This window comes from Malaclemys terrapin, chromosome 1 (genome assembly GCF_027887155.1).
Source record: "Malaclemys terrapin pileata isolate rMalTer1 chromosome 1, rMalTer1.hap1, whole genome shotgun sequence".
NCBI lineage: Eukaryota > Metazoa > Chordata > Testudines > Emydidae > Malaclemys > Malaclemys terrapin.
The window spans coordinates 310,791,102-310,809,117 of record NC_071505.1 but is presented as its reverse complement, the minus strand read 5'-3'; the positions used below and the strand labels follow the sequence as shown (position 1 = coordinate 310,809,117).

General features: G+C 42.1%; 1 protein-coding gene across 7 annotated transcripts in view; it reads right to left on the bottom strand.

Moving 5' to 3' along the window:
- SACS (sacsin molecular chaperone) overlaps nt 1-18,016 on the bottom strand; it is a 244,919-nt gene that overhangs the window by 102,475 nt on the left and 124,428 nt on the right. For 5 of the 7 annotated variants that reach the window (XM_054015428.1, XM_054015429.1, XM_054015430.1 and 2 more), the window contains 2 exons: nt 16,195-16,292; nt 5,500-6,050 (listed from right to left, as the gene is read on the bottom strand). In XM_054015428.1, coding sequence (XP_053871403.1) covers nt 5,500-5,522 — 23 coding nt within the window. In that variant the 5' untranslated portion in view covers nt 5,523-6,050; nt 16,195-16,292. The remainder of the gene's footprint in view (nt 1-5,499; nt 6,051-16,194; nt 16,293-18,016) is intronic. The other 2 variants (XM_054015431.1, XM_054015432.1) reach the window with 2 other exon arrangements.

Sequence of the window (18,016 nt, the reverse complement as noted above, 5' to 3'; positions counted from 1 at the left end):
ATAAGGCTTCTGAAGAGTTTTACGTATCCTGTAGCAGCATCCTCACTGTATTACTAGCTCGAGTGACAGCAGCACTCAAGCTTCAAACCACACCCCTTATAGGCCAGTTGGCTCGAGTGTAGGCACCACATAACTCGAGCTAGAGATTTTTGTATGCGGATGGGAGTCAGGTTAGAGGCAATGCTTGAACTATACCTCAGGCTAACACTGCAGTGAAGACAAGCCCTAAGACTATTAAATGAGGCCCTTCTGAGAAGGAAGTTTCTTTTATTTGATTCTTTTATTTAAGTAGAGGAGCCTCTGATGGTTTGTGAAGGGGCGTTTGGAACTGGGATCCCACCACACTAAATATAACTTGATAGTACCAAATATATACAATGTAGGGACAGCTTTAAGAGTTGAAAGCCTAAAATTAGTCTTGAAATCTCTACTTATCATTATTATATGTATTGCAGTATCTCCTAGAGCAGGGGCGGGCAAACTTTTTGGCCTCAGGGCCACATCGGGTTTCGTAAATTGTATGGAGGGCTGGTTAGGGGAGGGGGTTGTGGCCCGGCCCCTACCTCCTATCTGCCCCCCCCCCCGGGAATCCTGCCCCATCCAACCCCCCCTCTTCCCTGACGGCCCCCCCAGGACCCCTGCCCCAGCCACACACACCTGCTCCCTGTCCCCAGAATGCCCCCGGAACCCCTGCCCCTGACTGCCCCCTGCCACCCCATCCAACCCCCCCTCCTTCCTGACTGCCTCCCCCGGGACCCCTGCCCCCATTCAACCCCCTGTTCCCCCCAGAAATTTAACCCAATTTTCCTGAGTCCCACTCCAGTGCCTTAACCATGAAACCATCCCTTCTTTCCACCAAGTACATCTAAAACTTGTAGGTGCCTAAGTGCTGATTTAGACATTTAAATATAGATATAGGTCCTGATCCTTCAAAGTGTTCCACACTGGGAAACCCCTATGTCCATGCAAAGTCATCAGAGGGGTTCCATGTGGGTGCGGGGGGGGGGTGTCTATCTGTCCCGAGCAGTGCAGGATTGGGGCATTATATGCCTAACTTTAGATACACAAGTTTGAATAGCTGACACATAATTGTAATTATGAACATATAGATATTGTTTCAGTTGCTGCCTGATAAATCCATACTTTATCAAAGTAGAAAATCTGGTAAAATACTGTACTAAAATCTTTAAGATTGACTTTTTTTATTTTTTGCAGCAATTAAAATTGCTTAAAAGTAGAATAAAAAAAAAGGAAAGAGACTCCAGTGGGAATCCTGAAAAATGCAAAAACAGTCTAATGGAAGCTCTTTTAAACATAAATGTACATAAAAGCATAAACTGCACAGAACCTGCAAGGAGCAGGAAGAATGGCATTCATTATATAATTGATATTACTGGTTATTTATCATCTCAGTGGTACAAGGTCCCTAATTTAATAATTTATTAGTGTCCATTATGTACTTCAGGCTGAGGTACAGAATTAAAAATTATTGACAACATGATAATATGTGATGCAGAAATCTGCTCTCAAGCAATACAGATTGAATCATTTACTCTGCATGCAAAAGTGAAGCATGTGCCCTGTCTTTAGCATGAAAAAAGTCATCTTTCAGACTGAAAAACAAGCACTAATGAGTATGAAACCTACTCCTCAAGCCAAAGGAAACCTGGGAGACACTGCAGCTAGGTCACACACTCATCATGTAAAAAAACCTTATCCAAGGGAAATTAAATCCTCTCTGAAAAATGAAGAGGTGACCTCTTTTCACTGTAGAGGCACCAAGCCAATTAACCACCCTGAACTAGAGAAAGGAGACTACAATTAATACCTTTTGACACTGAATCAAAATAAGTGCTTATGCTGTGGCCCAGGATGTCTGTAGTGCAGGGGCGGGCCATGAATGCTCAGCAAATTGGGGTTGGGGTGCGGGAAATGGTGAGGGCTCTGGTTGGGGGTGTGGACTCCAGGGTAAGGCCAGAAATTAGGAGTTCAGGGTGTGGGAGGGTGCTCCAAGCTGGGGCGGGGGAGTAGAGTGCGGGGGTGGGGGGTGAGGGCTCTAGGGTGGGGCTGGGGGTGAGGAGTTTGGGGTGTAGGAGGGTGCTCTGGGCTGGGACCAAGGGGTTCGGAGGGCGGGAGGGGGATCAGTACTGGGGCAGAGAGTTGGGGGGCGGGGAAAGGCTCAGGGGTGCAGGCTCCGGGCAGCTCTTACCTCAAGCGGCATGGTCCCACTCCAGCCGGGGAGCAGGGTTGGGGGCTGCTCCACACTGCTTCTGGAAGCAGTGACATGGCCTCGCTCCGGCTCCTACGCGGAGCCGCGGCCAGGCGGCTCTGCGCACTGCCCCGTCCGCAGATGCCGTCCTTGCATCTCCCATTGGCCACAGTTCCCAGCCAATCGGCGCTGCGGGGGCGGCGCTTGGGGCAGGGACAGCATGCAGAGTGGAGCCCCCTGGCTGCCCCTGCACGTAGGAGCCGGAGCAAGACCATGTCACTGCTTCCAGAAGCAGTGTGGAGTAGCCCCCAACCTGCTCCCTGGCTGGAGCGGGGCCATGCCGCTGCTTCTGGGAGATGCATGGAGCGATCCCCGACCCTGCTTCCCAGCTGGAGCGCCGGAGCGGGGCAAGCCCCAGACCCAGCTCCCCAGCGGGAGCTCGAGAGCCGGTTTAAATGGCTGGTGGACCAGATCCGGCCCGTGGGCCATAGTTTGCCCACCCCTGCTGTACTGTCTCAGATATCCTTTTCTCTTCGTAACCAGCCTGCATGTGCAAAAGTAACCCTTGCTCCACAGCCAAACCACAGAATTCGCAACATTGTTCAGACAACCCAGTGACCTCTGACATCAATTTTTTAGTCTTAAATGTCAAAGATAAAAGAGAAGTTTCCTCTTTCTTTTTTTTTTTTTTGGATTCTCAAATGTTTGAACACCGATATCCATTTTCTTTCCTTCATTTTACCTGAGACTCTACATATAACAGTAACTGGAGGGAGGAGAAAGTTTAGAGAGCTTCACCACACTGCAGCAACCAAGGAAAAAAGGCCCCCACACCACCACTCTTTCTAGGATCTAGGATGGAGAAAGCACCTCTTATCTGATTTTTAAAATTACCTACGGATGGCCAAAACTTGAATATCTCTCCCTCTCGTAAGGTCATATGGAGGGATAAACTCCTGCCCTAGGGATGCTGTTCAGGACAGGGAATTGTAGGGCCTGGGAGATGTGGCTCTGTTTCAGTCCTTGGTGTCAGTTTAGAAGGCTGGGGATATTTCTAGCTGTACAAGCTTTGTATTTGAAAGGCTTTGTTCTCTATTTCTTGCGGATCAGATTAATGAGGGATAGACAATTTTTGATTTTGACTTAATCACTTAAAACTGAAGAATATATCATTTCCACTAAAGTTTTACAGAGTTCAAAAGGAAACAACAAATAATCATAATTAACTGTGAAAAAATACATACGCAAACAAAAAATAAAGTATAAAAAAATTAAAACTGAAATATAAAACTAGGAACAAAGTAAAATCAGACTAACCACAACATTAATAAGAAACATTTCTCACTCCTTTCTGATCCACCATTAATTGAGAAATCAAATAACTTGTTTTTAGGGTAGAATTCTCAAGTCATGCATAAAGCCGACATAATCAAGTCTGTGTGGTTTGCCTGTGTGGAGTTTGGAGAGGACATCAACCCACACAACCCCAGGGTAGGCTACAAGGCTTCAGCTCAGCCCCTCCAGGGCTACCATTTCAGCCTGTGGACTCAAATAATGACCCAGTCCATGCAGAGGACCCTGACCAACTTTCACTTTTCCTCTCTGCAATGGCATATTCCATGTCAGTGCAGAGTTCACCGCTCAAGTGGACAGAATGTGCAGTGGCTGCTCTGTAGATCCTGCACATCCATCTGCCTGAATCACACTGCACAGGTACATCAAGGAGATTCCACAGAGCAGAGGGAAGAAGAGCCTTGCATGGGCCTACCATCAAGGGATGAATTCCACCCACGGACAGCAAGACCATTTTAAATAACATCTCACAGGGCAAGAAAATATTAAATTAACTGCTGTGGTCTCAAAGGCCTCGTTTAGATGCTCTATCCGGCCCATCAGCCATTTTCAGCTGGCCCTCAAGCTCCCACTGGGGAGTGAGGTCTGGGGCTTGTCCCGCTCTGGTGCTCCAGCTGGGGAGCAGGGTCGGGAGCCGCTCCACGCGTCTCCCAAAAGCAGCGGCATAGCCCCACTCTGCCGCTTCAATCGGGGAGCAGGGTCGGGGGCCATTCCACGTTGCTTCCGGAAGCAGCAGCCATGGCCCCGCTCCAGCTCCTATGTGTATGGGCAGCCAGGGGGCCCCGCTCTGCACGCTGCCCCCACCCGAAGCACCGCCCCCGCAGCTCCCATTGGCCGGGAACTGCAGCCAATGGGAGCTGCAGGGGTGGTGCCTGCGGACGGGGCAGCGTGCAGAGCTGCCTAGCCGTGGCTCCACGTAGGAGCCAGAGTGGGGACATGGCTGCTGCTTCCAGGAACTGCTTGAGGTAAGCCCCACCTGGAGCCTGAACCCCTGAGCCTCTCTCCATGCCCCAACCCCCTGCCCCAGCCCTGATCCCCCTCCCACCCTCCAAACCCCTCAATCCCAGCCAGGAGCACCCTCCTACACCCCAAACCCCTCATCCCCAGCCCCACCCCAGAGCCCACACCTCCAGCCAGACCCTGTATCACTTCCTGCTCCCCAACCCCCTGCCCCAGCCCTGATCTCCCTCCCATCTACACCCCAAACTCCTCAGCCCCACCCCAGAGCCTGCACCCCCAGCTGGAACCTTCACCCCCCCTCCACACCCTACTCCCCTGCCCCAGCCCAGAGCCCCCTCCCGCACCCTGAACTCCTCATTTCTGGCCCCACCCTGGAGCCCACACCCCCAACCAGAGCCCTCACCCCCTTCCACACCCCAACCCCAATTTTCTGTGCATTCATGGCCCACCATACAATTTCTATTCCTAGATGTGGCCCTCGGGCCAAAAAGTTTGCCCACCCCTGCTTTAGCTGGTAGCAAGGAAAACAGAACATTGAATTCAGGCCTTGCCAGGTGCAGTAAGTGAAGCAGCAAAATTATTTTCATCTTCCTTATTTTCAAATATATTTGTCTAAATGCTTAAGCTAAATGTGGATTCTGTAAGTAACTTGAGAACTTAAGGTCAGATTGTGATTCTATTACTCATAGTGGTGAGCAGCTACGCACATAAGGTATGCCATTGATTTCAGTGGAAGTACTCACATGAGTAACTACTAACTAACATGAATAAAGGGATCACAATATGGCCCTTCAACATTATAGTGTAATTTTTAAGCACTTCATTTTACCTTTATGAACTGCACCTTTTGATAAACTCCAGGTCCATTTCAGGCAATCTTGCTCCCACTTAAAGCCAATGAGAATATGAGCAACATCAGGAGCTTTGATAGCCACCTTATTCTAATCAAAGTATTTCACAATGGTTAACTCATTTACCTGATCTTATCCTTGGTCTCCATCCTCTTTTTTCATGTGATCTTTTCCTGCTAAGAACATGAAGCAGACATTGAATTTATAAATTAAACAAATTATTTTTTTATCTTCTCTGCTTGAGTGTCGTCGTCTCTTTCTCTTTAAATGCACTCCAGAAAGCCCAATCTTATGAAACCCCACTCACTGTTCACTCCATCCCTTATCTCCGAAATGTGGCTGTGCTTCTGACTGACTGCTCTTTATCCAGATTCCTTGTCAAACCTCCTGCTCTCAGTTGTTCAGCATGCTTGCTTGTCTCATTTTCAGCAACAATGGTACTTGGCAAGCACAGAGATCTTGGTTTCTTTCTGCAACTTTAACTGAATTCACACCATTTTCTTCTGTAACTGATTTTTGTCCATTTTGTGGAGAGAGAGTGAGAATGTGAAAGATGTTGTTCCTGTTTTCCTTTTCCTTCTTTTTACAGGAAGCTGAGACAATGTTGGAACCAAAGTCTGCCCTGTCTTAGCTCTCTGGTCTGCTAGCAGCCACTTCTTAATATCAGCTCTCGAGTCCTGAAAGAAGAAAAAGAAATGAGAGAGGAGAGTGACAATAATATGGAGAGGAATTAAACTGAAGGGCATGAAAAAGTCGTTTTCTCTGAGGACATAGCTGCATTTCCTAGTGAGTCATGTTTCTAATTATAAATGACCCTGTGCATTACAGTACTTGCAAGCACGTGGAGGGCAGAAACAGAGCTATGCCTTTTTCTCCCCACACACACTACTGTAAGTATACTGACTAAGAGGCAAGTTTTCACTTTCTCCCTCTGCCTCATTATGTGCTGGAAAAGGCTCTTGGAGAACCTAAGAGCCCCATGAAGGGTTTTGGGCAGAATACTTTTGAAGAGTTGTTTTGCCCTTGGAATAAACTAGACTGCAGACAGAGGAGGCGATTAGCTAGACTGCAGCTAGGTTTACAGGGGAGGATACAAAGTCTTCACCTCCTATCCCCACTTCCACTTATATAGGTCATCCTCTAGGTTATGCTGTCCAAACACTCAGTATAGTTTTCAGGAACAATGTACACATTCCTTCAAACTGATACACAGAATTACTGCCATTAGCAACCTGAATAGTGCCTACTTGATGCAACACATCAACTGCCAAATTGCTTAACTGATTCTTTCACTATGCATATATAAATGAATTATGCAGTATAAAGCCATTTTTAGCCCTTTCCAGCTTCCTACATTTGTTTGCCCAGTGATTTTTTTTCTTCCTCTTGGTTTGTAAAAATGCATTTTGGTTTAAGGGGGAGAATAAGTGAATAGATTCCCCAGTCTTTCACTCTACCGACTCCCCCATTGCAAACACACACATCCCTGATAAGTGGGGTTCATCATACGCCAAGTGGACAATGTTTGTAGAAACTCCTTAAAATATTGACAGCATTTCACTGTTCTGTCTCTGTGCAAATGTAAATTATTTTCTGTGTCTCTGACTGGGCTCTCAGCTAGTAGGTCTTTTCTTAAATGTATAGTCAAACATGTTTGTCTCCAGCTAGCATCTTGGGGACCCATTAGTCACAAATCTAACCAGAAAATAATCGAGGCTGTGCTGTAATATATAAATATGATCATTGTGAAATTATCAGATTAAAATGCAAATAATCTGGGTCTTTTTGTTTTGGCTTGAGGTTTTGCATTATTTAGGAATCTATTCAGTTAATTTGTACATGAAAAACAAGGGAATGTAAAACTGAGAGGAATTTTCAGTGGTGCGAGTAGGGCGGTCCGGTCCAGTATGCCGTACCAGTAAGATATTTGTATCCGGTATGCTGTATTGGAAAGACACAGGAGGGGCAGAACGTGGGGCCACCGGGCGGCCCCACATCAGCAGCTCCTCCAGTGTGGCTGTACTGCCTCCAGCCCTGCCTCTCCAGCCCTTCCATGCAGCTGCGTCTCCTGTCTGGGGTCTGTACAGCATCCCCGCCAGAGGATAGGGCTGGGGGCGGTACAGCCGTGCCAGAGGAGCTGCTGGTGTGGGGCCACCCAGCAGCCCCATGTTCTGCTCCTTTCGCTGCTGCAGTTCTGGAGAGTCCTGTGGTTCAGAAGTCTCCAGCGCAGAGAAAGGAGGACAGAGCCCCCACAGGTAATGTGGGATGGATCATGGGGAGGGGACGGGAGAGCATGGGGGCCCTGGGCTGGGGGCGGTGAGGAGTCATGTGGGAGGTCACACACAGAGGTCACATGCCTCCCTTTGTGTCCCTCCCATGAATGCACTGTACCGGTAAGAAATTAATTCTACTTGCACCGCTGGTGATTTTGGAAATGGCATTCCCAGTGTAATGTCTTTGCAAATAAAATCTGGCACATATACTTTTCCAGGCCTTTCAATAAGTGGGTTCAGCTTGTTTTTCTGTCTGTACAAATGTTTCAATATTTGTATAGCATAGAGTCCAACAGAAAAGTAACACAATCTTAGGTGCTACTTAATTATTTACAACCATTTATGCAAATCAAGGAAAATCTTGCCCCAACCTTCATGGATGTGGAGAACTCCACAGAATGTGAAACTGGTGCAATTCTACTGCAGAGGGAGACAGGGTCTAGGGAGGTCACACATAGGTTGTGCACCTTCTTTGCAGTGGAAAGCTCAACAATTCAGGGGTTCCCTGTGCACTGTGGTGCAGGAGCACTTGGAAGTCAAGACAAGGGAGAGCCAGCAGAAGGGCAGGGCCAAGGTATATACTTTCCCCAAAAAATCTGCAGAAGAAAATAACTTATGAGAAATTTCAGGATGATTAATTTAGTTTTGACCATCTTGGCTAGTGGGAATGTCAAAAAACAGTCTGAGAATAGAAAGCTAATCACAACCTTAACTATTGAAAGACCATCTCTCCATAATTAATGGGTAACACACTTTCCCAGAAGCTATTCTCCATTTCTATGCTCGGTTTAACATGGGTTTTCCTTTATTATGTTGATCTAGGGAAATTGTTTGACTTCATTTTTGATTTTGTGCCCAACACTGTACATGACCTGAATGCTGAAAAGGAGGTATGCTTTACAATACTCAAACTAAACCCCATTGTCCTGATAATGTATTAATAGCTGTGAGCAATCTATACCCCCTAGGATAAATGAAAAGACAGATGTGCCAGGGAATTCATGTGTTACTCCTATTAGTGTTGAAGTTCCCATGGAAAACAAAAGTACGGACTAGTATTCTTGACAACTGTAGCTAATCAAGGAAATGAGATACTACAATATGCCTAAATGCAGTTTAGATATAATTGATTCACTCAGAAGCCAATTTAGCTGAAGAGGAAGTTAAACCCTGGCCAGTAAAGGCAGATCTACACTGTCAAATTTACATGATAATCCCAAATCCGTTTGGTTTTGCCTGTGTAGATGGGATCAAGTGGTGGTGTAACCATGTTACTGGATCAAATTACAACCCTGATGAACATAATGATATGATTCTAATAGTGTTTCCCATGGTAGAGAAGAGAGACAGAACTTGGTTGTCAGCTACTAGACACAGACAGACCCTGTAGCGTTCCCTGGTTCTCTAGCTCTCTGACTGCTTAATATGACCATATAAAGTCTTCCTAAGTGCTGGCCTGGACAAAATAGTCATGGAAGGATTGCTGTCTACACCCCTGCCATGTCTCTGCCATGTAAGTTGTTTAACTGATACAGATAGGCCCTAAACCTCCTTCCAGTGCATCACACAAATTTAATTAAAGAAAAGATAATCCCCAACATTTAGGGCTTTACTTTTAAAAACAGTCTTCAATTTTGCAGATGCCTGCAATTAATTGTGGATGTGAAGTTACAGGCATAGATACTAATGTTTAGATGTTAAATTACTTAATTTTGCCTGCGTAGACATTGAAATTTTAGTAGTTGTGCCCACAATTCACTATGCCTGATACTGGAGGCTCATTTGATAACCTCCCGCTGCCCCCTTCATGCCTCTACAAATTGGAACCACTGTATGTAATATACATGCTAGATGCATCTGAAGAAGTGAGGTTTTTTACCCATGAAAGCTTATGCCCAAATAAATCTGTTAGTCTTTAAGCTGCCACCGGACTTCTTGTTGTTTTTGTGGATACAGACTAACACAGCTACCCACAATACATGCTAGATGTTGTAATTCACTTCAAAGTAACTCTTAAAATAGAAATCAAAATCTTTAAAACCTCAATTTGGAGCCTGGGGAGCATACACAGCAGAGCCCATAAAATTACTGAACACAGTCCAAAGTCTAGAGGAGGTGGGAATTTGTGAACAAAGGGAACATGGTACTAATACAATGTATGATTTATACAGTTTATAAGTACAACTGATCACAGAATCACGACTGATTTATGTTGACTTCTTCTGGTATGAACTAGGCCATGAGGATCCCAGTGGAAAAAGTCCACAGTGGTGTGCCCTCAAATAGAATAGCAATAAGGGGCAGTACAGCTAAAAGGATGAGTTGTGCTAGCCAGGTCAGCCGCTTGACTAGGGTGGCGGGTGCATGTGCATATTCAGAGCATCCACTGAGCAGCCTCCATTAGGTAAGTTCATGTGGAACCTTGGCTGCAACTGCATCTGTCATCAACAAAGTGGAAACTCCAAGTTATGGCATGGTCAGTAACCCAGGACCAGCTACATCTCCATGCAGCACTAACGGGGAAGGATCTGGCCCACAGTATGGAGGGGAGAAAAGCACAATTGTTTTATTTAATAACATTTCCCCAAAAGCAAAAAAGGGTTGAACAGCAAATTGTACATTGAATGATACTGTGCAACTCATATTTGAGCCAGAGTGATTTCATATTGTGGTGTGAAGGTTTTACCCGCAAAAATGGTGTCCACTGTGACACATGCTAAAAACATGTACTTAACCATGATATTGAGCCTGAGAGTGTGGGGAAAATAGATCTTTGAAAGAGAAAATACAGGTAAAGATTAGCGAACATAAGTACTGAACAATGAGATGACAGAAGCAGCATGGTCTAGCAGATAGAGCATAGGACTAGAAGCCAAGAGAGTTTTAGTCTCTATTCTGACATCAATTTGTGTGGCCTTTGGCAACTTATTTAAACTGTCTGGGCCATGTTATCTCATTTACTCCATTATAAATATGGAGAAGCTCCATTGTCTTCAAGAAAGAAAGAAAGAAAGAAAGAAAGAAAGAAAGAAAGAAAGAAAGACTGGAATCTTCAGCTCAGTTACAGAAATAGCAACTGTGTTTCAGGCACAACAGGGTGTAGAAGCTTGCATAGTAACTGCTTACAAAGTGTCTGACTCCGGCCGATATCCGAATACTAGTTATATACCAAAACATGTGTAACTTTAAATGTACATCCTTCATCAAAACAAATGGGATAAAGAATGACACTATAAAAATACAACCTGTGAATCTTTTGTATTAGAAACAAAGAAATTTAACTACAAAATGGAGTACCCAGGTATCAAAGTACTTGTAGAAAGATGTACAATTTAAAGATTTACTGTAAAAAGCATGCCAGCTAGCTTCAAAGAGAATTCACAGTCAAGGTTACTGCAGCTAGTGTACAAATGTACAGAATTTTGCTTTTCATAGATAATTGTCCTATAAATCACAGGCAGAAACTTGAAACAGGTCTGACAGGGTGTAATACAATAAGATGCCAGTAAGCAAAATGTGCTGGAATGGGAATTGTCACAGTCTTAATATGCTTATTGTCGGGGCAGCAAAATCAAATGAAATTTGTGGGCCAGATCCTCAGCTGCTGCAAATCAGTGTTGCTAGTTGAGGACGTGACTGTATATTGTATAGCTATTCATAAAGAAAATATTATTTCACAATCTGTCATGATAATTTCAAAAATTATAATATTTAAATAATAAATTACCCAAGAATTTAAAAAAAAATTATAGCCAAACTATAGTCTTGTTCATTTTCCCATCTGAGACCAGTTGAACATTTTTCTACCCCAAATTAGCATTTTTTCCAGAGTGCAAAAACTTTGTTTAGTGCATTCAGTGTAGCGGGAGTTGCTGCCTTTTGATGAAATATGAAAAATGCAGGCAAAAATGCCAGTATTTATCATAGAAATTTCTGACAAGGTAAAGGACTGATCTTATAGTCCTATTGTCCCCAGTGCTGATCTTTTGTAAGCAAGCAGAACTGGTATGGGAGTAAGACTGGAATTAATTCCTCTTAGGTCACAAAACAGCAGTAAAATTATTATATGACAACTACAGTCTCAGGGCTGCAACAACCTCTGTGATTTCCATGGGAGTTCAGCCATTGGACCATATAGTCACAAATTCACCAAACCTCCCTCAGCTAGTGAGGATGGAAGCATATTCTCCAGGAAAAACAAGGTTTGGAGCTCTCACTCCCAATACCGCTGCCTCCCAGGACTTCTGCACCCATTGTGGGGTGAGAAAATTTGCCCCATTGACTTTCTTCTCCTGAGTAAAGAGTGCAGGATCAGGTCCAAAATAAATTTTAGGGAGAACTCTGAGGCTATAGGCAAAGTTTTACTAGTGGATTTTATTATTTGTATTGGCGTAGCACCTAGCAACCCCAGTCACAGACTAGGACCCCATTGTGCTAACAAAAAGACAGTTCCTGTGCCAAAAATCTTATAATGTAAGTATAAGACGAGACGAGTTAATACAGGCAGGTGAGCACACAGAAACAATGTTTTCATCTTGGGTAACGTTTTTCCAGACTTTTCTGTATACATTTTTATGCTTCACCATCAGAGGATACCACAAGTGAAAGTCCTGCTCTTTCCTCTACCTCAAAGGTGTTAAATTAACTGACTTCAGGATTACTCTAATTATTCCCAGTGAAATACTTTTCATTATTACTGCAACAAAGATGGCAAGTCCCAGTAGCAATCAGGAAAGAATAATGTTATCATCAAAGGTTACAGATGATATCATTGCTCCATGGAAGAATACAACTAAAATAAATAAACATGACTAAATAGGAGCCACATTGAGAAGACCAGGACCAGAAGGAGAAGGGGACTAAACCTCAGCCATTGGGACAATCTGTATTCCTGATAGAAGAAGCTAAGAATAACCCCACAGTTCTATATAAACAGAATATGATGAACAGAAATGTATTGCACATTAACACTGCAGTACTTTAATTTCAAACCTGCTCTAAGTCTGTACTTCACAGAAATGTTTCTGAGACCAAACACCAGATCAAAACTACTCCTCTAACAGAAGATGTTTGGATCAAGTACAGAGGACGGTATTTACTCTTAGGAAATGTAGGTTTGGGTTAAGTCAAGCAAAAGTTTCCTTATCAATTTTATTTTATATTTCCAGAGAGATTATGGGAGTGCAAACCTTGAAGAGGAGTAGATGATTCTGACACGAGGGATTTGCAATATTGCAGTTAGGGAGAAAAAGGGAAGTATTTCTTAAGAGGGTGTGAACATGCTCAAGGATGTGGCTACTCTGAAACCACTTCCTAAAGAGGTTACTAATTTACAATTTATAGGGAGTGAAGGCACATAAAGGAGATATTAAACTGTGCACTAATTATCACCCAGTTAAGCTGACATCACATGCTATGAAAGCATGGAAGAAGATGACTGAAAGGCATCTAAGTGGCATAGCTGAAATTTAGAAGAGTCAGTATGGGTTTATGATGGGAAGGAGGAAAACTGCTCTACAAATCCTCATGGAGAAGTTAAGAGAAAAGAGACAGAATTACATGGTCTCTGTGGACTTGGAGAAGGTGTACGATTGTATAACAAGAGAATTGGTTTTCTGGAGCTTGCGACGGAGAGGCGTGCCAGAAGGACATGTCTGTCTTAACACCATAGAACTTCCCAAAAATAATTCCTAGAGCATATCTTTTAGAAAAACATCCAAGCTTCATTTTAAAACTATCAGTCACGGAGACTCCACCATGAACTTTGGTAAATTGTTCCAATAGTTAATTACACTCACCATTAAAAATGCATGCCTTATTTCCAATTTGAATTTGTCTAGCTTCATCTTCCAGCCATTGGATCAAGTTATACCTTTCTCTGCTAGACTGAAGAGTCCATTATTAAATATTTGTTCCCTGTGCCAATACTTATAGACTGTAACCAAGTCACCCCTTAATCTTCTCTTTGTTAAACTAAATAGTTTGAGCTCCTTTATTTGATCATTATAAGGCATGTTTTCTAATCCTTTAATCATTCTTGTGGCTCTTCTCTGAACCCTCTCCAATTTATCAACATCCTTCTTCAAATTGTGGGCAACAGAACTGGTCACAGTATACCAGCAGTGGTCACATTAGTCAAATACAGAGGTAAAATAACCTCTCTTCTCCTACTTAAGTTTCCCCTGTTTATGCATCCCAGGATCACATTAGTTCTTTTCACCACAGCATCACACTGGGAGCTCATATTCACCAGAAACCCCACATCTTTTTCAGAAGCACTTCTTCCCAGCATAGAGTCCCCCATCTGTAAGTCTGACCTACATTCTTTATTCGTAGATGTATGCGTTTACCTGTATTAAAATGGATATTGTTTGCTTGTACTCAGCTTACCAAGCAATCCAGATTGCTCTGAAATCAGTTACCTGTTTTCTTCATTATTTAACATTCCCCCAATTTTTGTGTCATCTGCAAATTTGTCAGTGATGATTTTATGTTATTTTTCAGGTCATTGATAATTTTTTTAATAGCATACGGCCAAGAACCAATCCCTACAGGATCCAGCTGCAAACACACACACTCAGTGATGATTCCCTAGTTACCGTTATATTTTGAGACCTATCAGTTAGACAATCTTTAATGCATTTACTGTGTGCCATGTTAATTTTATATCATTCTATTGTTTTTAATCAAAATGTTATGTGGTACCAAGTCAAATGCTTTACAGAAGTCTATGTATATTATGTCAACATTATTACCTTTATCAACCAAACTTGTATTCTCGTTAACAAAAAATCAAGTTAGTTTGATGGAACCTACTTTCCAAAAACACATGTTGATTTGCATTAATTTAATTCTTTATTAACTAAGTCCCATATCAACTACTCCATTATTTTGCCTGGGATGAATGTCATGCTGAAAGGCCTATAATTACCCGAGTCATCCTGCTTACCCTTTTTAAAAATTGGCACAACATTAGCTTTCTTTCAGTCTTCTGGAAATTCCCTAGTGCCCCAAGACTTATTGAAAAGCTACATGAACTGTCTAGCAAGCTCCTCAGCCAGCTCTTTAAAACTCTAGGATGCAAGTTATCTGGACCTGCTGATTTTAAAATGTCTAACTTTAGTAGCTTTTATTTAATATTCTCCACAGGTACTAGTGGAATGGAAAGAATGTTATCAGCATACAATGAGACCATATCATCTGTTTTTTTCCCAAATATAGAATAGAATTATTATTGATAATTCTACCATTTCCATTTAGTAATGGACCAATGCTATTGTCAGAATTCATTTTGTTCCAAAGATATTTTTAAAACTCCTTATTGTCCTTAACTCTGCTGGTCATAGATTTCTCTGTATGTTTCTTGGCTTCCCATATTAATTTTTTACAATTCCTAACTTCTTTACTATCAACTTCCTCTCTCTTCCATTTGTTATATATTTTATTTTTTACAGCTTTCTTTGCTTCCCCTCAGTTTTTTAACCATTACAGTCTTCTTCTTCAATAGTGGGATTGTAGTTTTTTGGGCATCTAGTAAAGTGTTCCTAAATTATTCCCAATTATCATTCACATTTTTCTGATTAAATTCTGCCTCCCAGCTGATTTGGCTCATAATTATTTTCAGCTTTGTGAAATTGCCCTATTAAAGCACAAAGAGAGTGTGTGTGTGTATATTATATATATATATATAAAAAAAAACTGGTCTGGACTTTATTCTGCTTGCTGTAAATGTAATCAAGTCATGATCACTTGTACCTAAGCTACCATTAATTTTTAGTTCTGTGATCAGTTCCTCTTTATCTGTTAGGATAAGGTCTAAAAAACAATTCCCCTTTGTTAGCTGCAATACTTTTAGAGTTAGAAAATTGTCAGTGATAATGTTTAGAAATTCCAAGGATGTTTTAATGCTGGCAGCATGAGACCTCCAGCATGTCACTCAAATAGAAATTCCTCATGATCACACAGCTTTTTATCCTACATATTATAGATAGCATAATGAGTTGGTCATCCAGTTTCCTAGTATGATTTGGTGGCATGTAGCAGAAACCAGCTAGTGCTGCATCTTGTGATTTCTGTGTTAGGACATTGATCTATAAGCATCTTTCTTCCAAGTTATCAGTGACTCAGAAACAGGTAATGCCACTTTTGACATAGAGTGCCACCTCCCACCCCTTTTGCCCACTTGATCCTTCCTAAATAGGTTATAATGATTGATTTTAACATTCCACTAATGTGAATCATCCCACCAAGTTTCAGTAATCCCAACTAGATCAAATTTATGCTCATAAAATCAGCAATTCCATCATACACATAAGTGAAAATATACAAACGGAACCGCCTTGGAATATGCTGTCCGCCGATTACTTAGTGATATGTGAATAAGATTGTGAGACTCTGCAAACCAACCTTGAACAGTGGCAACACAGTTTTGAGCAGGTGAGACTTAGAGTGAACATTGGTAAAACTGAGGCTATGATAACAAAGGGAAGGGACCCACCATCAAGGATATTACCAGCAAGAGCTAAGTAGAGTGTAAGAATTTACATACCTAGGATCAATTGTTGAGGATAATGGTGCCCTCCTGTGTGATGTCCAGCATTGTATTAAAGCTTCTTGGTGCAAACGACAGGAGCTGACTTCAGTTTTCTATGACAAAAAGAGGCCAATAAAAGTTAAAAAGCACATTGTATAAAACTATAATTTGACTCATCCTAATGTATGGAACAGAGACTTAGCCAACCACAAGAAAATAAATCAGAATGTTCTCCACCACAGAGATGTAGCTGATGAGATGGTCAAATGGTTGATCGCTCCATGATAGGAAACAACATGAAATTGTGAGGAGCCTAATGCAAATTGCCCCAATTGAAGCTAAATTGAGGGAGGCTAGGCTACATTGATATGGACATGTCCAGCAGAGACCCAAGAGTTATATTTATAAGATGGCCCTTCCCATGATCTTGGATGGAAGACGACTACAGGAGGAGACCAAAGACTTGGTACCTGGATATCAGTGGACCTTAGAGAGACCAATTTGCACAACAGTCAGGCATACAATCATGAGTTTTGGAAGAAGGCTATAAAAGTCGCCGACGCCAAATAGGGGCGTGGCAAGAGAGAAGAAGAAAAAGGGAATAAAGAGCACCTAGATTTCTGAGTGAATGAGTTTTCTATTTTTGTTTGCTCTGTCATAATCCGAGATCATCCACTTGATAATATATAAGCATGTATCACTTTCCAGGATATGAGAGAAAGCATTACTGCAGAAGCCACCCCAAGGCAGACAATAGAAAAAGGAACATAGGCCCAGATCCACAAATATATTTAAGCTCCTAACAGTTAAGAGCCTAAATATCTTTGTGGATCTGGGCCAAAATACTTACTAGTGAAAAAGAACATAGTAACAACCTGCTACCGTCGGAGGTAAAAGAACAACACTGGAGCTCCGGCTGTTGCTGGAGCCAGGTCAACTACCAGGAAGGTGTGCTGGAAAAGGCTCATTTAAAGGGAAAACCCCCCAAAAGACTTTAATTGATAACCAAAAATAGAGTACAGCATGCTCAGGCTAGTACATCATTCTTTTGTTATAATATGTTGTAATAAACATTCAATCTTTTCTGGACAGACCTGTGCTTTCTTTGCTTGAGGTTTACCACTGTACTATCATCTAGCTAGCCTGTCTTTTTTCTTGCCAAGTTTTTCCCTTAGCTCTTCTGCAAATTGCCAGAAAGCTAAGGAAAGGGAAAGGAGAATGTTGCTACATGCAACTATTTGAACATGGTGTTAAATAGACTGCACTAAGAACCTATATCCTAGCTTTAGAATGGAAGGGAGAATGGAGCCAGAAATGGTTTGACAGAAAAAATTCTGCACAACAGCACCACCATCAGGTTTTATTAATAACCTCGAAATGAAGCAAGGCTGGTGGGAAAAGTGTTACTGATCAAGTGCTATCAAAACCTGACCTCCCACGATGAATGAGTAAATTAATGCTTTTATAAATGCCATCTTGGTCTTTTTTTGTTTTGTTTTGTTTGGGTTTTTTTTTTTTATTAGATTTTGTTTGGATATAGAAATTAGTACTTTTAACTATCAAAATTGACTCCCGTGAAAACTTTTCTGAAAAGGTAAACCAGAAACCTCAGACATTGGTTGTTTCATATATTACCTTTGGTTGAAGTTCCAATAAGAATATTTTACATAATGGAACTTTTCAAGGTATTATACAAAAGAACATGTATAAATGGTAATATCCAGAATTGATTCCATATGTGTGAAACCAAAATCTTTTTATGTAAAGCCATTTCATCTAAAAAAGTGCCTGAGCTGCATTGAGCAGAAAATTACCATAAAATTTAAGATAAAATTTA